This window comes from Pseudorasbora parva, chromosome 5 (assembly GCF_024679245.1).
Source record: "Pseudorasbora parva isolate DD20220531a chromosome 5, ASM2467924v1, whole genome shotgun sequence".
NCBI classification, from domain to species: domain Eukaryota; kingdom Metazoa; phylum Chordata; class Actinopteri; order Cypriniformes; family Gobionidae; genus Pseudorasbora; species Pseudorasbora parva.
In genome coordinates this window covers 45,220,208-45,241,417 of record NC_090176.1, presented here as the reverse complement: position 1 = coordinate 45,241,417, position 21,210 = coordinate 45,220,208, and the positions used below count along the sequence as shown (strand labels likewise).

The following is a 21,210-nucleotide window of genomic DNA, read 5'->3' as shown; positions in this document are numbered from 1 at the left end:
CAGTCACAAGGCTCATTTCCTGCTCTCTGTTGATCTGAAAACAGTCAGGCCTGTATGAAAATGATGATGTTGAGTTCTTGCTGCTCAACCGAAAGATGCTCATCTGACTATTTAAGGAATATTTGACCCTAAAATGCAAACTCTGTCAGTATTTAATCACCCTCATGTTGTTCCAACCCCGTATGCTGTTGTTTTTATTCCCTCGTTGAATGCATAAGTTGAAATTTTTTAAATCTCATGCTTTTTTCCCCCAACAATTCATAGTGATCATGCATGGCTGCCATGACACAGACATATATTAAACTGTTAGAAGGATCGTTCACTCATAAATGAAACTTGCCTTTATTTAATTTCATTCCTTCCATGGAATATGAAGATATTTCAATGGCAAACAAGCTAAAAATAGATGTGTGCGAACTGCTAAATGTATTTAAGGCTAGATTTACCCACAGTGTGCAATAGCGCAAACCCTTTTTTGCCTACTGTCAGGATTTACTAAAGACGCACAGTGATAAAATACCGTTGAAAAGGCGTGGACAAGTTTTTTTTTTTTGGCTGAATTTATTGCATATACATTTGTAGGAGTTTCAGATGCAAAATTTAAATGAATGAATCATGCAAGGTGTTTACTAAGGTGTGCGCTCATAAATTTACCGGTTTTTGTGCCATTATTTACCTCCCAAAATCTTAAACCAGACGTTAACTGGTAGATTGTGTTTGTCATTATGGAACGATCCAGCTGCTTTTGGTCTTTAATTTGCACATCATCAGTAGACCGGAATTGCGCTATCATGCTAATTTGCCCTGTTTAGTAAACTTGGCACAAAGTATTCAAGAATGAAACTTCTTAAATATCTTAAATTGCATAACAAATGTCTTATAATTTTAAGAGGTATTGAGTTTGGTTATGGAAAAACAACCTAATATGATTATTATACTTTAAAAGGCGATGATATGATATCAATATTTCAACTTCACTTCAATTAAAGGTGTCATGAACTGGCTTTTTAAAAAAAAATTATACTGTTGTCTGATGATGTTCGTGTGGTTTTCACATTTAAAAACGTAACTAATAAGTAATAGGCTCTTTTCTACACTGGTTTTGAGGCTCTCTCCTGAACGCTGGGTTTTGATGGGCGTGACGCACTGGAGACTTAAAGTTACATTTACTTGTACTATTAGTACAAGTAAACGCCCATGGCTAGGATTGGATAAGATTTGCATATTTAATGAGCTTCAGCTCCCCTGTCAGTTCAGGGAGGGGAGAGAATGAAGAAGCGGCAACCAGAATGATTCTCTCAATCAGAGGGCTCGTAAACATCTTTATCAAACAAATGCAATGTTTTATTTCTCATCGACCCGCGATTGATTGGACTATTATTTTTATATTACACAGCCCGCAAGATCAGATGATATATTAAGCGCGAACCGCTTAAAAAACGATCTATAACAATGCAGCACTATTACATATAAAAACACGTTTCACTCACATGTGTGTTGCACCATTCCTGTCGGATCCAAATCCAGCATCGACCGGAGATTTGTTACAAACGATCCCGCAGTGAACTGAAGTGAACATGTCTTCCCCGCATGAGCTGGAACTTCATTAAAAATAAAGTTCAACCACTCATTCCTAATATTAGGATCAGGAGGAAGCTTATGCAGCGACTGTGTTCTTCCACAACCAGGAATAGCGCAATATCTTAATCTTCCTCGGCATGTTTATTGTTGTTGATCAGCTAGCACGAGCCCTCCATGAGTCGGTGGGCGGGGCTACTGGATTAGACGCGCTGTAGAGGCGGTGTTTCGTAGCGCAATGACGTCAGTATGAAGCACAGGACCGTTTGCTGAGCCTGGTGTCTATAAAAGCTTTTCTTTGACTAACAAGGAAGTTTTCAGCTCTGAAACTTAGAGGATATTCTTATATTACCATGACCTTTCATATATCAAAAGCTCAAGGGAAAGTTCAATTCTCAATTCATCACCCCTTTAACAAACAGTTTTAATTACTGATAATAACCCTGATGACAGCTGAAAAAAGTTCTTCTGTTGTATGCAAAAGACAAAAAAAATAGCGTATGAATCTGGAATGCCATGAGGGTGAGTAAATAATGGCAGAATTAAAATTTTCAGCTGAACAAATTCCTTTAATGAACACTTACTGCATCAAATCACTGACTGAGACAAACGCAATCTGTTGCTCACCAGCCCATGTCTTGTACTGGTTTACACTGCCAAACACGAGACGTCAGTGGTTAAACGAATTCCTTAATGAAGCATTTGGCCGTAGTGGCATGAGAGTGAATAATGGCACAGAACACACCACCACGCCAGTCCTGGAAAGAAATGCTGAAAATCACTGCCTGCCTGGTAGATGTGGAGTTTCTCTGCAATACGGTTCCCTACATAAATTGCGCAACTTTTTTTCTTTTTTTTAATGGAATGTGACACAAAGAGCTTTAACTGGGGTTTAGCGGAGGCAAAGATACTAGGAAAAAGAGATTTTTATGGTCAGCCGTGGAACTGGCTTCCCAAAAGCATTGCTTTCTTTGTTGATTCTCAGCTTCGACTCATTCAAACGGTAAATGGTCACCCTCATAAAAACCACAGTCATTTAGCTTTTAAACATTCATTAGCTCTTCTAGTGTGGTGTAATGGCTAACTGGTGTTATATTTGACTTGCTGGCGTTTCGTTGTGTAGCGTACATGAGCGAGCGGCGTTGAGTATTGTACAAACACAGGCGACATCCTGTCATATTGGATTGGGTGTCGTTTTCCTGCTGAGCTCGGTAGAGCGGCTTTTCTGTTCGGGCCTGTCAGCCTGTGTCAGGTCTGCTCCTGCGTGATGGTCGCCCTAGACGGCTGACCGGCCGGTCGGCCACGTTTGGGCTTTTTGTCCCAGACGGTATGATGTAAGACTGAAATGCTGCAGAGGGTATGTGTGTGTCTTCCCTTTCCCTCAGGTTAAACCCACACCCCCAGACCTGAGCAGTCGGGGCCAGTGGACGCTTGACCGACTTTGGCTGATTTTTGGCCTGAAGCTATCTGTTAACATTGCGTCCCGCTTCCTTGACACACTTTTTTGTAAAATTAGGCCACCATTCCTATTTCTGTTTTTAAAAATGTCTTTGTGTATGTCTAGGTCTGTTTGCAGGGCTCCCGTGTTAAAAAACTTGGAATAAGGGTTTTTAAATTGCACCCTAATGATGATATATCAGTGTATTAATAGCAAATATGAAGGCCAGCTTAAGATTTGTTAAATCCATTTATTAATTTGATTTATATTTATAATTATTTGTAATATTTATTTGTATTATAAGTATTTGATGAGAGAAAGTTCTTTTTTTAGAGTAATTTTATTAATATATAAATTTATATAAATTGACCATGCACCTCTCTCTCTCTCTCTCTCTCTCTCTCTCTCTCTCTCTCGTTGCGTCTGTTTTGTATGCCATTTCAGGCTGTGGTACCAAATATTAATAAAAAAAAGCTTTTAAAATTTTTTTTTTTTTTGACTTGATCTGAATCATTTCAATGCCAAAATTTTGGTATCGAGCCAAGTCAGTGCACTTTCAATTTGCGTCATAAACCCTTTTTAGACAGATATGTTTCATTTAAATCCATTGTCTGTGATTTTATCTTATCATTTATCAAATGTTTTTTCATCCGTCTGTGTCTGTGTTAGAAGACACCGCTGACACTTAGTAGGAACGACAATGGTTTGGTTCGTGAGCAACATGACTGAAATATCAAACATTGTGTGATGGCTAGCGAGCGTGGAAACCAGCCGCTTGAAAAGATCAACACTTGCATGCAGTTAACATGTTTTGACACACTTACACGGCCCAGTGTAAATTCAAGAGAAACCCTTTTACTAAAATAGGTCTGAGCTGAGAATAGCAGCGGTACTCGGGGGGAAACGTCTCTTTCCTTGCGGCTCTTCAAATGCCACTTTGACTTTTATATCAGGGGTTTCCCTCAAGTCAACCCTGCGTCACTGCGGTTCACACGGTCACGCTGGTCTTGCTGCCGGGGCCATTTGTGGTTTGGGACGAATGTAGTCGGTCAGCGATCTCTCAGCCGTGAGGGAGTAAGTGACTGAGCTGTAGTGTTCATTTTCGGGTCAGGGAGGAAGCTCACTCCATTAAATACTCTCAAGAAAACATTACGCTTCATGTAGATGGATAGAACTGCAAATGATGTTAGAGAAGTGGGTTTCTTTGGCACTTCTTAAAGGTGAAGTGTTTTTATTTTTTGTGAAATTTCTGTTTTCCACTGTTCAACCACTATTCATTTGAATTGTTCGTTCACTGAATTTAAAGGTGCAGTATGTGATATTGACAGTAAGCTGTTGAAAAGGGTACTGCAGTCCTAATTCAAATATTGGAGAGAAAGAATTGAATTGTTTTTGTTTAGTTTTCATTTGTTATTTTTGAAAACGATATTTTTTTAAATTATTCTTTTTAATGAATGAAAAATCAGTCTGCCAAAAAAATGCGTTGGTCTTTTTTTGTTTTATATTCTGTGGTTTGTTACTTGTGTTTGATGAATAAGTCAAGAAACTCAAAAGAATATATATTTTTTAAAGAATATTCTTTTTCCACAAATATGTGTAAAAGTAGGTAATTATTTTGTTCATAAATAGGTATTTGTTCACATTAAAGGTATAATATGTAACTTACTTGTAACCCACAAATCATTTATTATACCATGTTGTAAATGGCCATTTTTCTTAGTGGAAGGAAAAATATTCTGTTTTCATTATAGACTGTAAAAAAATGGACGTAGTGTCCATGACGTCACCCATTGGATTCCGATAAGCAGCTAGAGACGCGCAAAGTAGAGACTATATTCTGGCCGTCGCCATCTTGCGAACGCGTCATCGCGCGTCACTTCCGGTTAACAGAAAATGGGCAAAGAGGCAGCTGTGGGCGGAGCTTAGGTAATTGACTATACGACAATTCACCATGACATCACAACAGTAATAAACATTCTTCCGAGTGGCAAAAGCCAAAGTGTTCCTATGGTAAATTAGTAAATTAGCTAGTAAATTGCTTGGGATTCAGACATTTTTAACATGATTATTGAGTAGGGATACACCGATACCATTTTTTCAGAACCGATCCGACTTAAAATATTGGGAAAAGAAGAATTTATTTAAGCAAAGCAAAAAAAAATAAAAAATTCATGTACATCATAATGATTACATTGTTGCGCGATGGTAATTTGGGTATCAGCATGTGCAGTTGCGCCGGAAGCTTCTTCCTAAACATACAGAGTAACGTCTATTGTTATTCACAACCCATCATCAGGAGCACACAGCCCGTTGGTATGGAGCGAATTTAGAACCTTTTGAAAGTTCATCATAAGCTACGGGCTGCTGTACTTTAATTCAGGATTGTGTAAAGTTTCATACTTGTATAATTGTCAGCATTGGTTGCGTTTTGTCCGTGCTGAGAGACTTAATTCGTAGTTAGGTTAGCGCGCGTACTGTTTAGTTCTCTGGGTTGCGATATGTTCGAACGCTGGATAATTCACAAATTACCAAGTAAACAAATGGAACAGACGGTTGTGTGGTAGGCAAAGGAGTTGCATCAATTCAGTAAAGCATTGAGCTTTAGTGTTATAATGATTAATGCACTTTACCCGCTGACTCGTGTGATAGTTATACTCAGCGCATGAGCGCTGCGCAGATGCGATGCGCAGTAGTGTTGCGCCGCTATGCGTGATGGGAAATGTAGTTTCCGCGGTGTCTATACAGCTTTGTAGGACTGTATAGGAGATTATATTATAGTGTATTCTTATTTACAGCAGAAATAGACCGTTATTTTATTGTAACTATTTCATGGTTGTTTATTTTGCATTATATGTTCAATGGATATATTTGAAACACTGTGTATTTCTTATTTCAGGTTTATGACCTGTGGTCAGTTGTATAAATAAAACAAAAAATACAAGACTAATGACAAACACGAGTCGTGCCATGTGTGCTGCCTGTTGCTAGCCCATTCGGATGGCTGAAAATTTAAAAAGATCTGAACAGATATACAAAAGTCTGAGTATCGGCCGATACCGATACTAAACCGATCCGATACCAATGCAGTTTTGTTTAAAAATTCTTTGTAGAATTTCTAAACCTTAGTGTGTTGGATTGAAAGTCACTCTTTTGTGAGTTAAACACAATCAACTAAATGCAGACTTCATTATAAAGAAACAACAAATAAAATAAAAAAATATAAAAATCACAATCTATGACAAAAATAGCCTAATACTATAGATGGTGATTAAATTAGATTAGTGAATAATTAAGCAGCAAAAGTTACAAAATCACGAGTGCACAATAATTGTATAAAATCTAAACATTTAGTGGGGAAAAAATAAAGGAAACCACAAAAGTGAATAAGTGTATCTGTAAATCTGGTAAAATGCTACAATATATATTCATGAAAAACAAGTAAATATATTTATAGAAATAGGGCCTATATACAAAGAAATTACATTTATTTTAAATGTATAGTGCATATTTTTAATGAGGCAACAACACATTATAGATAGAACAATAAAGGCTATTAATAAGGCTTTCATAGCGCAAAAGTATTAATACAGAGCGGCACAAAGCGTGTATACGCATCCCGTGCGCAGGATGATCCGCTTGAAACAACACTGAGTCACATGCTCACTGCGTGACGCGCTCCGTGCCTCTGACTGCCTCCGTCCGCATTGAGAAGTTCTAAACAAGATATAGACGCGTAGTGTATCTATGCAGTATTCTTATAAGCCGTTTATTCTAACAGTTTCAGTTACTGTGTGTGAAGAACAAAACAATAACTAGCCCAGTGTTGTGATCTAACAGACACCCAGTAGAAAGTAACACGATTTACAGCAATAAACGCCAGCAAGATAGTCATTTTATGAGAAACCATAGAGCGTTATCTACAGATCAAGCATAATAACAGAAACAGTAAATAATCTTTGAGAGAGTTTCATCGTGTTGACTGTCGTAACCGAACGCGGCACAGTTTGAAAGCTGTGTAGGGAAACATGCATTGATGTGAACTCGAGTTTAATGACTTAAATATTAATCTGTACTCACATTAAACTATGGAATGGCTTCAGAACACTTATAATATAGTGCACGGATCATTGATGATGCTTTATAATGTTTTTGTGCCTTTTGTGGGGCACTGGGGCTTAAAAAAAAAACAACCTTTCAACAATCGCTCCAGCGGCCTTGTTCAGCTCCACAACACTCCTGCTCTCCAAAAAAAACAAACAAAAAAAAACCCTTAAGGAACCTTAATCCTTAAATGGAATTAGAATCTGAACCAAAATTGTAAAAATTTCCCCATTCCTTTTTTCATAAATGCATTGATAAAAATATTATAATAGCTGTTTCTTCAGTTGTACACTTTACCTACAACTCAAATATGTAACTTTTCTCGTATTTACTCGAGATCCTTATCCACTCTGTCCATGCACGTCCACTTTCTCTCTTTGTTTTTTGCGCTCATGGTGGGAATGGCACCATGTGAGACATGTGATGACAGCAAGTGCAAAAGCCTGCCGGAGGAACTGGAACCAAACTCCCTCCAGTACATGTAATCCACGCCACCTGGCCCCAGTGAGAAGCCATACTTACTTTGAGAGGAAAGCTGGAAAATCAGACGTCCCGTAAAGATTGTGTGCGGTTCTGCAGAGATGTGCTTCTCTAAAACAAACAGATTTATAGAGTATTATGTATCGCTTAATTCTGGGGCCTGTGATGCAACACCTTTTCCTGGTGTGCGCGGAAAAATTCACGTCAGCTTTGGGAGTTGCTAAGATTCAATCACATTTTCTTGGCATGTTTAATTGGGATTGAGTACTTGCAGTTTGTGATTTTTGAGGGCATAGATGTGTGGTTTGGAGTCGTCTGGTGTAAATGGGAAGCAGGCATGACCTATATGAGGTTTCCCTCATCGCAGCAGGTTTTTTAAATGGGTTTGACTGAATTTAGAACAGCACTAAATGAAAATGGTGGATATCCCAATTATTCATCATGAGCTAGGATACATTTTCAGAATTCATGATGCTCGGTGATTTGCTGACATACGAATCTTATGCGTCCAGTCCACTTAATTGTTTTCTTAATTTAAGTTTAAGACCCTGTTTTTTTAGGGTGTGTGACACTTGGCATGTTTGGTTTACAGTATAAATAACAAAAATAAATGTTTTAAGTGCAGTAAGTGCAAACATAATCAAAGTACTCTTTCAATATTCAAAGTGCAAACAGAGATAAGAGGTGGTTACAACTACACAGCTCATCTAAGATAGCTTTAATATTGGGAAACTGGCTATTGTATGTAGCCTAATTTACATGCATTAGGGGGCTCGCGTTTTAATTTTTACTTTGGAATTGGTGATTGCGCGTAGTCTGTGTGTAGGGAGCGGTGGTGCTGAGCACACATTCTACTAGATAAAACATTTATCTGACGCTTAAGCTCTGTTGCGCAATGAATCTCCGCAATGGTCTTGTCAGTCATCTCGCCTTACTCCGTCACATGATCAGTGAACTGAGATTCCTGCTGCACTGTGTGTGACTGCAGACACTTACAATAGTTTACAATTGAAGTGACCTTTAGCCAACTGAATTCAATGTTTTTTATTTCTATAAAAAAAGCAAACGGCAAGGGAGACGGAGCCCATGCAATGTAAATGTAGTGGTGGTATACTCTATGCTAATTTTACACTCATGCTCCATTATGGTGATATCGCAAGACAGCTTTTCAGCTTTTCATACAGCAGCACTCTCATGCATTGAACAAAGTTGACAAAGAGAGATCGTTTTGCCCATTTTTCTTTTATTATCACTGAGGAGAACTGTATCTATAAACAGAAACATGTAAACAAAGCATTATTTAAAAAAAAAGTTACTACCCATATTATAGATGCGTCATCAGATGTGAGATGAACCCTGTAGAAAATAGGATGAACCACATACGTCTGAGACAAGCACGTGCAGGTCGCAGTTTCTGTTTGCGTCATCACGACATTTCGGACGCATTGTTTCAGTGATAAAAATCTTTCGGACGAAAACCGAAAATGCTCTTTTGGGTCATTTTCGGCCGAAAATGTTCGGTGGCCAAATATTCAGTGCATTCCTAATGAGAAATCTCATCACATTTTAATATCACAAGATCTCTTCACACCCCTAGTTCATTACGTTCAACTCTACGAAGCTGAAAACTGTTTTGTGTACTTAAACCATTTTTGTTTAGTCTATCTTTGCAACTAGGGCTGGGCGATAAAACGATAACGATAATTATCACGATATAATTTTCCTCGATAAAACGATAAGAACAGTTTGATAAATTCTCGATATAATGCGTATGCGCTATGCGTAATGCTGCGCATGCGAGTGCAGACCGGGCTTCTGGGTGCTGCACGCGCTGTTGTTTACAGTCTGTGGCTGACAGGCTTGGAGGATCGGAGTGAAGTGGAGCGATAAAAATGAGCTATAGTGAAGAAAATGCAGTGCCCACGACCAGCTCGGAGGACACAGATATCGTTGACAAGTTAGTTCGCTCAACTTCAGTGGTTTGGAGATATTTTAGCTAGTGTTGTCAAAAATATCGATATTTTGATATATATCGATACTGGAATATCTGAAACGATACGATTCTCAGTTTTTACAGTATCGATATCAGCTGCGCTCTCCTCTCTGACCGTAAGCGAGTTGACACACACCGGAATATTCTCACTCAGCCCGGTTAACCTCTGAGCACGGCGAAGCGGGCGAACGCGCGTTCTGCTGGACTTTTTCCTCATGACAGTGTGTTAGTGTTAGTGAGTGATCGGTCTGAATTTCGCGCGGGATTGCACATAAATTAATTCTACTAATCCCCGCAGATTTCGTGCTCCACATCTGAAGCGCACACACACATAGCCTACCGTAATAAAGCCGCCTCTGACATGATACAAGTGCAAACATTTGCTTCCTTTTCCAGCTTATTATTGGTCAAATACACTCAAAGAATTATCAGCGCACATCTGGAAGAGTATTAAGGTAAACACAGTCGCAAACAGTTCAGGAAGAACGAGTAACAGGAACAGTGTTCAGGATCCATGCGTCCGTTAGTCTTAAAGGGACCGCAGTCATTTGCTATTCAAACTACAAAAAGACACGATCAACTGCTCTTGACTGATCAACTTGTGTAACTTTAATAGTTTCATCTGTACGCTATTGAATTTTTTACAAAGAACATTATTCAATGTTGTTTTAAATGTAATTACTATGCATTTTTTTAATTCAGTTTCTTATCTGAATGTTAGACCTACCTGAAAAAATAAAGCAGTCTGTTTAATTTGTATCTTCTATTCTATTGTATTTATTTGTGCCATTGTTTGTAATCTGTTTATTTGTTCTTATTTTATTACTGTTTACTCGTCTTTTTTAATTCAATTTACCATTCGAAATCAAGCTTTCTTGTGCTGTGTGTAAGCTATTGCAACACAATTACCCCATTGTAAAAAATACATTGAGATAGCAAAAATTTGTGAGATAATTTTAATAGTAATTGATCAATTGATCAATAATTGTTCAAATCAAAACGATGCCCAACCCTAAGGAACATGCTGGCCACATGAATTTTTAGTAATAAATAACAATGAATAATAACAAGTTCTGTTGTCATATTAAGCATCTTATCTTATTTATTTATTTTTTTACTGTGGTATCGATTTAGTATCGATATATCGATATTTTAGTCTGATATCGTATCGAAGTCATAATTTTGGTATCGTGACAACACTAATTTTAGCGATCCCATCCGACATAAAACGGAGCGACGTGCATGGGCTGCTTATCATAGTTTCACCACGCGGAATTTATTATCGTGCTTCTTCGAAGTTCTTCCATATAACATTAAGCCCAACACAGCGGTAAATCTATAAACTACATTCACGCACAGCAGGCTTATTACCTTGTTAGTTGTAGTGGGTGACTTGCAAGCTAACGCTACCAAACTACACTAAAACATCGGACTTGTACTTCGCTGTCATAATTGTTTGTCTTTTGTGATGTATTAATGACTCAGCATCGCATGTATCAAAAGAGAAATAATTTCATCCGATGTTTAAAATGAATAAAATAGACTAGACAGAGCTCTGGAGATCTGCAAATACAGGGAGTGCAGAATTATTAGGCAAATGAGTATTTTGACCACATCATCCTTGTTATGCATGTTGTCTTACTCCAAGCTGTATAGGCTGGAAAGCCTACTACCAATTAAGCATATTAGGTGATGTGCATCTCTGTAATGAGAAGGGGTGTGGTCTAATGACATCAACACCCTATATCAGGTGTGCATAATTATTAGGCAACTTCCTTTCCTTTGGCAAAATGGGTCAAAAGAAGGACTTGACAGGCTCAGAAAAGTCAAAAATAGTGAGATATATTGCAGAGGGATGCAGCAGTCTTAAAATAGCCAAGCTTCTGAAGCGTGATCATCGAACAATCAAGTGTTTCATTAAAAATAGTCAACAGGGTCGCAAGAAGCGTGTGGAAAAACCAAGGCGCAAAATAACTGCCCGTGAACTGAGAAAAGTCAAGCGTGCAGCTGCCAAGATGCCACTTGCCACCAGTTTGGCCATATTTCAGAGCTGCAACATCACTGGAGTGCCCAAAAGCACAAGGTGTGCAATACTCAGAGACATGGCCAAGGTAAGAAAGGCAGAAAGTCGACCACCACTGAACAAGACACACAAACTGAAACGTCAAGACTGGGCCAAGAAATATCTCAAGACTGATTTTTCTAAGGTTTTATGGACTGATGAAATGAGAGTGAGTGTTGATGGGCCAGATGGATGGGCCCGTGGCTGGATTGGTAAAGGGCAGAGAGCTCCAGTCCGACTCAGACGCCACCAAGGTGGAGGTGGAGTACTGGTTTGGGCTGGTATCATCAAAGATGAGCTTGTGGGGCCTTTTCGGGTTGAGGATGGAGTCAAGCTCAACTCCCAGTCCTACTGCCAGTTTCTGGAAGACACCTTCTTCAAGCAGTGGTACAGGAAGAAGTCTGCATCCTCCAAGAAAAACATTTTCATGCAGGACAATGCTCCATCACATGCGTCCAAGTACTCCACAGCGTGGCTGGCAAGAAAGGTTATAAAAGAAGAAAATCTAATGAGATTGCCTCCTTGTTCACCTGATCTGAACCCCATTGAGAACCTGTGGTCCATCATCAAATGTGCGATTTACAAGGAGGGAAAAGAGTACACCTCTCTGAACAGTGTCTGGGAGGCTGTGGTTGCTGCTGCACGCAATGTTGATGGTGAACAGATCAAAACACTGACAGAATCCATGGATGGCTTTTGAGTGTCCTTGCAAAGAAAGGTGGCTATATTGGTCACTGATTTGTTTTTGTTTGGTTTTTGAATGTCAGAAATGTATATTTGTGAATGTTGAGATGTTATATTGGTTTCACTGGTAAAAATAAATAATTGAAAAGGGTATAAATTTGTTTTTTGTTAAGTTGCCTAATAATTATGCCCAGTAATAGTCACCTGCACACACAGATATCCCCCTAAAATAGCTAAAACTAAAAACTAAAACTTCCAAAAATATTCAGCTTTGATATTAATGAGTTTTTTGTGTTCATTGAGAACATGGTTGTTGTTCAATAATAAAATTAATCCTCAAAAATACAACTTGCCTAATAATTCTGTACTCCCTGTACTGAACGTTGCTCTCTCTCCCTCACTCCCGACCGGCCCACTGTCGGTGAGGTTTGTGTGTGTCGGCGTCAGTGAGATGGGCGTGTGTGTGTGTGTGTCAGTGAGAGAAAGCGATGCACAGTGGACCAATCCACTGTGATGCAAGAGAGGGGGGACTCAAAATGTTTCTTAACTTAAAACGCTTTTCTTTTTTGCCTGTTTGCATTTTTAGTGTTTTACTACTTACACAATTAATTGATGATGTTATTGATATAGTGTAGAGTAAAAAAAATGCTTACCACAATTAATATTTTAATAAATAAATCTACCTCAGTTTTAATAAATTGTTCACCTGTTGGGAAGTGTTTATCATGTTTTGACAATAAAGGATAGTTTAAAACCACAGTTAACTGTCTGTTTTCTACGTCTTTCACTCATGAGCAAAAATATGCCTTTAAATTTTAAAGAAATACAAATGTTACATTTATCGTGTTATTTATCGATATCGACTGATATGGAAAATTATATCGTGATAATTTTTTTGGGCCATATCGCCCAGCCCTATTTGCAACCGATTATTGTCTATTGGGATTTTTTTTCGTCCTCAACTCCCCAAAAAACCTGTTTTGAATTCTTAATGTCCCGAAATCAGAAATTCCCATCCCTATTAGCCTTACCAGCCCTACTTGCCAGAAACATGGTATTCGGATAAGCCTACCCTCACAGACTTAGTGATTTTCCTTTACTCTAGGCCTCATTCCTCTTGGAACAGCTGACGTTTATGATTACATAACATGGCTAAGGCTGTGAAGTCCTGCTGTGTGCTAGACTGCTCCAGATACTGTTGTTATGCTGACAGACAGGTTCCTTTGTTCCAGGTGGACATAAGGAGAAATGTACACACACGTATTGTGGGGCGAGCTGCGTTATGTCTGCTTGATGTGTGATTGTTATTGTCAGTTCAGCTCAGCTTTGTGACAGCAAATATGGCAGGCTGGGAGGGAATGTGTCAGCGCGGCAGATTGGTAAAGGGTGGTTTACACCCGTCCCGCCGCGTGTCAAAAATGTGTCACGGCGTCCTTCTGCTTTGGCCTTTGTCATGCTTTTGTAGAGGAAAAGCCCACTTGAGTGATGTGCACTTCATTTCTGGCTCTGTTACAAAACCTAGTGTGGTCCCGTTGGCCAAACGATAAGGTAACTTTGCATGTCACATTGATGGTACGTCCCAAAATGTGTTCTAATTGTGTATAAAGCATTGAAAATCACTGTCAAGGTTATATTTCAGTTCAAGATGTCAGCAAAGCAGCTCATTAGGTATTGAAACCTACATTACATCATTTCTTTTTGTTGTTGTTTTTGACAGTTCAATCCTAGTGAAGAAGAACCTACACACAGAGCTGGATTACGACCAGAGGGAGCGCTATGAGTTTCTGAGATCGTCCTTTCTTACCCGTCCCGCATCTCTTTTGACTCGTCTTTCCATTCAACGGTGGATGGTGGTCCCAGAGGACCCGTGAGGTGTTTCTCACATCCTCATCTGCCAGGACACACTCCTCCTATTATCAACCCAGTCACTTCAGAAAGAGCCGTCGCTGCCACAATGAGTTCCCACAGCCGCCCAGGTAAGAGCTCTTTGTGGTCCTTCAGTGCTTTTCATCTAAGGTTACCCCACTCAGAACAAGATAAACACTATGGAATCAGCTCTACTCCGGTTTCAGTTACATCTGTCTGTAAATAAACCTTTTGTGATCCAGATATGTGCCATTACAAACCCGTTTTTATTTCGGTAAAGGAGGATAGTGTTTCTCTGCTACAGGAATAGCATGTGATTGGGCTTCGAGGGTTGCGAATCAGCCTTGAGATGCCAGAAAAGGCTTTTGAGCAGCTTTTTGATTCGCACTCAAATATCTGTCCCCTCGACTTTGCCAAGGCCGCCTTGTCCAACTGTCAGCTCGAGGAGGAGTTTGATTATTCTTGGAAAAAATTGTAAGCTGTGCTGTTTCTCCCTGTTCCTCTCGTCCTTTATCTTTCATCTTCTCCCTTTCTGCTTATATTTTCCTTTTTGTGTTTGTAGGGGAAAAGGTCAGAGAGTTTCAGATGTTTTCTTTTCATTGAATCACCCGCTAGAGAGATGAGCACTCAGTGGTCGCACTGCTTCATCCTGTAAGCCATTGGGTTAGTAAAGCAACGAGAGGTCAGTTGTAGGGATTTTGCAACAATTAACTATGTTGTTAAAATCCCGGCAATTCAATAGGAATCTTCGCGATTGTGAATTTTGTATGAGGGTGAAAGCAGTTTATCTGGCAGCAAACAGAACGCAGCTTAGTTTGAACTTGGCTTCTGTTTGAGTTGTGCTTCATTTAGTCATACACTATTGACAATAAACAATTATGACCTTTTTGCATGCAAAACTTGGCTACGGTATGTGATCGTGATGTTTTTAGCCTAAAGCTGCCTTAACTGTGGTAAAATCACTGTGAGGCTGATGGCTTATTGCTTAAAAAAAATGAATCTGAAAAATGGTCTGCTTTCAAACGAACAGTCTGAAATGTATAACCGCGTCTCCTCGCAGCAGATCTTGGTTTGTGTGTGTGACGGAGGGATTCCTGCCGCTGTTTTGACTCCTTTACGCATTTCATGCGCTCTTCGTGAGTTCAACAAGATACCATCATATGCAGGCTATGCACATACAACAAATGCATTTAGCCAAGCTCATAGCATTGTTTTGGATGTTCCATCACAAAATATACGTCCTAAAAACTTTTTTTTGTGTCTTTAGCTTCAGTGTTAAAAATGACAGTGTGAACGCTAAGTGAACCAGGAATGAATATATCATTTTCCTTTTTGGTCGGGACCAAAAGAACCAAGATGACCCAACTGCAAGTGTGAACACCCTAAATTATTATTTATTTTTTTAATCCTACTGACCCCAGACTTTTAACCTCTTAAGATCTGGGACCATTTTTGGGATTTCCGCCTGGATTTGGCCTACTCAAATCGAAAAGCTTCCCATACACACATACAGTGGTCTAAGTTCAAAATGTTGGTGTCATTTTACAGGCAACCCTTTGACGTTACATGGAACACTCCTAAAAGTGATAAACATAAGTGTATGTTGTCTAAGCTGTAATAACCCCCCAATCAATTAGATGCTTTTTGATTATTTTTTGTGTTTCAGTTTTGAAAGTTTGTAACTCAGGCCCTGTGTGCTCTAGCACCCTGCAGACAGTTTTGAAAGTTTGTAACTCAGGCCCTGTGTGCTCTAGCACCCTGCAGACAGTTTTGAAAGTTTGTAACTCAGGCCCTGTGTGCTCTAGCACCCTGCAGACAGTTTTGAAAGTTTGTAACTCAGGCCCTGTGTGCTCTAGCACCCTGCAGACAGTTTTGAATGTTTCCACTAAATTCTAGAAAATAGTGGAATAGGGTTTTTTTCTTGGGCAGCCCTCGCGGTCCTCATTCATCCGTGAAGACATCTCTATTTTCCAACCTTTCCTCCAAAAAAATATGACTCTATAGCAGCCTTTCTCAAACTTTTTTCAGTCAGGGCACCTTTCAAAAGTGCATAAAATTTCAAGGCACCCCAGTTTAAAATATAATTTGAAAACACTGCATAACCCAAATTTAAATGCAAATGTCCTGTTTATTTAGACTGGACAGTAATGAACATAGCATAATACTCCATTTCACAGTAAAAATTGTCCGGTTCTTGTGGGGCTTTTCTTTTTGAAAAATGATCCATGCTGCTGTTTCTTGTTTCTTGCTCTTTGTGAAATCAAATGTATTTTCGCGGTTAAATTATAAAACAACGTAGCAAACTGCACAGTCACGCGACCCCGGTGTGGACGTCATGACAGTTACTGATGTGAGATGGATTTTTATGGCTATTTTTTTACAGCTCAGGCAACCTATACTTATATGTTTATCACTTTTAGCAGTGTTTTATGTAACTTCAAAGAGTTTCCTGTAAAATGAACTTTGACCACTGTATGTGTGTATGGGAAGCTTTTAAATTTGGTAGGCCAAATCCAGGCAGAAATGGTAATGGTATTAATTTAGAAATGGTAGTAATTTGGTCTAAATTAGGGATGCTCATATTGACCGTTAACCAATAGTAAGAATTTTGCCCGATTAACGCTATCAGTTAAAAGGTTTAAAGGTTGATTTTTGTTTTGTTTTTACTCACGGAGCGCTTCGACACACGTGCTGACACAGACATATTTCGCAAAATGAAGCAATGGGAAAGAAGCATACTGTATGGGACCATTACGGCAGAAAGGGTGACGAAGTTACGCGCAAAATAAGCTATGTGGTATTACAATACAGCAGTAGTGCAAGATCCTGACTGGTGGAGGAAAGCAAATGAAAGTTGCTGCCTGAGGCTGGCTGATTTTGCACATTCCTTCAAAGCAAAAGATTTATTTTATTCATCAGCTCATTTCAAATTCAAAGACCTAAGCACTGGTAAGATCATTTATTAATTTTTATTGAAGATAATTGTGTTTTTGAGCATCTAAGACTTATTTTAAGTTTCCGACCATTTGCGTTGGCTTACTTTAGGCATGTGCAGCGATGCGTGTTGCAGCTCCATCACATCTATATGACTACAACATAACATGCTCTCACACACGTTTATTTTTTTAACCATTTGGCAGGAGTAAAATTAACACATAGGGTTTAAACAACCAGATTCATTTACACTTGTCCGGTTTTGTCTGAAATGCTTTCAGACAACCTTCTGAATTGGTTTGTTTGAGTAATCGGAATTAAATAGGCATTTAGGCCTACTCCTGGTCATTTCGCTATCAGATAGATACCTGGTCAGAGAAAACGAATGAAGGGACCAGTTGTAAAAAGGCCATAACTCTAGCAGCCGCGCTGAAGAAACGCTCTGCTGCTGAAGCGGACTCTATAACCCTGTGCGAGCCATGTCAATTATAATAGCCATGTCTTTTAATTAATAAAATAAATATAAAACGATGGAGAAGCCTAAAAAAAGGTCCGAAGCCCGGCCCACGTTTAGGTATGATTGAAAATTGACCCGAAGCCCGTCAGGTCCCGTCTGGCTCGGGCATAAATGCAGGGCTCTAGTGTGAATCTAGGCTCTGTTGTTGAGCGGTTCTGTATGTTCTGATGTTTTCACAATAAAATAAACACATGAAAAAAGTATTTTTAACGGGTCACAGACACTCGTCAATTGTATTTTTATGTAATGCCAATTCAATATAATAATCTTATCACTAAACGGTTAATAATCGATTTATGAGCATCGGTTGACGGTCGGGAAAATTAACCGAAATGAGCATCCCTATTGTAAATACTTTACTTTCTGGAGATATGCATCACTTTGGCATTTGTTTTAGAAAAAGTAGAGACACTTCGCTTTTAAATGGTACCACATATGTGGTCATAGCTCCCCATATACATTAAAAATTGAAAGTATATGTATGATGATGTCATTCCAGACCCTGTATGTGTATATTAAAATATGTACATGAAATTTTGAGCGGTTTTCATCAAAATATAATTTTATGTGGTGTTGAGAGCAGTGTTTTGCTCCACACGAATAGATTACAGAAACAACACGAATTAGCCAATCATCTCACTCCTGATCTTCTCAAAGGGTTCAAGACTTGGCCGTTGGTGGTCTGTTTTGCTAATCTACGGTTGATGTAATAGTTTTGTACTCTCCAAGCTGGATTGGAGATTTAGAGGCCTGATGTCACCCCTCACACATCCCGCCCACTAATCCGCTTTTGGTCCGAAAGAGCAATTTCAGCCGGGGATCGCCAGCATCAGTCTAATCTGGTGTTTCTCATCAGAGGAGGTCATCCCCCCCTCTCTTTCCCTCTCTCTCCCTCTCTCTCTCACTTCATTTTCTTCCACATCACATTCCTTCAGCATCTGTTGACATTACCCTCAATATGCCTCGATGTGAACTTTCTTCTCGAGACCCCTCCTTCACATCTGCACAGACAAAGTATTTGATCTAGGACTTAATAATATTTAATACGGAAAAAAAACAAAACAAAAAATCTTCTATTTTTGGGAGGGCCAGTGAGAATGTGGGCAAAGCAAGTAGAAATCTAAACTACTGGCATTTTGTGTGTTAAAATCAAACTAAAAAACTAACTTTAAGCCATTTTAGGGTTAAATTGTCCTCATTTGGCACAGCAGGGTGTTTCTTCAGTCATTCATCCCTTTACTCCCTGCTCTCCTATTCCAAAGCATTTGCAAATACACTTGCGCTCAGTCCTGGAGCTTGCGCCATCGAAAGCAGCTGTTTGATTGTCAGCTTGCCCCCCTCGTCCCGGGAGCCACATGAAAAGCAATGGCTGATTTGCCAGTAACGACGAATATCGCTCTAGCGCCCTGGGCTCGCATTTATTTCAGTACCTCAGAAGCTTTTGCCTGAGGCTCTGAGATCTCATTGGTCCTTCGTGCATTTGAAGGTGGACAGCTTGATGTACTTTCATTTCTCTCCAGACCTTCTGGATTGGCAAACAGCGTTTTGATCCGGCTGTATCAAAGTCCAGACTTCCTTTGGGAATATCAGGCCATTCCATTCTATGGAGTTACTGGGTGATGGAGGCCAGCCCATTGTTTAACACTTTTTCTTTTTGTTTTCTGTGTACTCGGTTGCATGAGCTACCCAGTTTAGCCCAGCAGGCTGACATCATGGCTGCTAGTCTTCAGCCTTTACTGCTCCAAACAACTGGCACTAATGGTGTATTTGCCCCAGGGCAGCAACTTGATCCAGATGTGACGCCATGTACCGAGCTCCCCTACAGCAGACTTGTAATCGCAGTCTGTCGCTGTTTTTAGTCGGGCTGTGCAGCTGCAGACCTGCCTGCTCCTTAGTCAATCTCTGTTTATGCTGTTTTACTGCCACCATTGAGTCTAAGAATAGCTCTTGATAAGTCATAACCCATAATCCTCTCGCGTGAAAGAACCTGGGGCTATACAGTAGGATTGGTGCATTGTAATAATCCTTGAATAATCTGATTCTACTTAAATTTTTGGTTAAAGTATCAAATTGGGAAACAACTTTTTATGCGTCTATATTTTTAAATTAGAAATGTTAGAAGGAGAAAAATAACAATTACACCCAATCTTTGCAAGTGAACTAAATCTATCATTTACAGGATTCACAAGCATTCACTCTGTGGTGATTTTTAATGCTAACACAATTCAGAAATGTAAAATGTTTTAAATCATTTTTGTTATTTTTTTTTTTTACATGCTCTACGCTTGTATTTTAATACTTATATTTTTAACACTTATAAATTTATATTAACTGGGGATGCACTGAAATGCATCGACAATTCTTTTTAGAATTGATTTATTTCTATTTTTAATTATTTTTTGTATTTAATTTTTTTTAATTAATATTAGGCTTTTTAATAAAATTTACAAGCCAATAAAATAATCACACTTTTATTGAAAGTAACACATTAAAACTGTACACAAAATATATCAATGTATTATTATTTAATTAGTTCAATCAACACATTCTATGCAACACATTTTTTGACAGATTATCTAAATGTATAATTTTCAGCAGACGAAAAATTTGGTGAATCTCTGATGTTTTAAATTATATTTTGCTTACCAAGGCTTTAAATATCCGTATAATAACATTAATATTGTAAAATATCATTTCAATTTAAAATAACAGCTTTCTATTGTAATATACAGCTCTGGAAAGAATTAAGAGACCACTTAACATGGATTTCTAAGTGTTAAGTGGTCTCTTAATTTTTTCCAGAGCTGTAGCCCATTTTAAAATGTAAAATGTTTATTTCTATGATGCATAGGCCTGTCGCGATAGTCGATAAATCAATTTATCGCACGATAAAAAAAATGAGCTCGATAATTTTTCCGGCCGCGATAATTTCCATTTGCATGCTTTTTTGTTTTCCTCGTCTCTCACGTTGACCGCGCGCCTCGTCCGTTTGGGGAGGTGTTTATACTCGACGCGCAGACCGGGTGCGGCGTGATGAGACGTCATTCTCAGCCAGCAGATTCGTCTGGAACTCGTGGCTCTTCGGTTGCGGAGCCACATGCAAAGTTACGAAATTTGACGTGCACAACGCCAAGCGAAATGGGGTCTCGCACACTCCGCGTCGACGCGCACCCTCGCGCTCGAGCAGACGCGTCGTGTATAAACGAGGCTTAAAGCTACACTGAAGTTTGATAAATGCAAGTTAATTCTTCAGTTCAATCTTTGTGTGCTAAAAAAGCACATACGTTCCTGTAGAGATAGCAATACACATTCTCCTTTTTTTGCCAAATAAATAAAAAGCATGTCATCAATGTCTTATCTCTTGCTGTATCAAAATATCACTTTCCTCAGAGATGGTCAAGTTCAGTTTGTGCATGATTAGGCTATGATATAACCATTTTTTTTAATACTGTATCCTAAATTGTGGATAATTAATATATCATATGCTGAAGTACATTTCTGGATTAAAAGAAAAATGAACAACAAGAATCATACAGAATGGAAAACCGTGACCCTAA

General features: G+C 39.0%; 1 protein-coding gene across 3 annotated transcripts in view; it reads left to right on the top strand.

Moving 5' to 3' along the window:
• The window catches only part of hdac4 (histone deacetylase 4), a 264,950-nt gene that overhangs the window by 6,949 nt on the left and 236,791 nt on the right, over positions 1-21,210 (top strand). For all 3 annotated transcript variants that reach the window (XM_067444476.1, XM_067444477.1, XM_067444475.1), the window contains exon 2: positions 14,054-14,312. In XM_067444476.1, coding sequence (XP_067300577.1) covers positions 14,291-14,312 — 22 coding nt within the window. In that variant the 5' untranslated portion in view covers positions 14,054-14,290. The remainder of the gene's footprint in view (positions 1-14,053; positions 14,313-21,210) is intronic.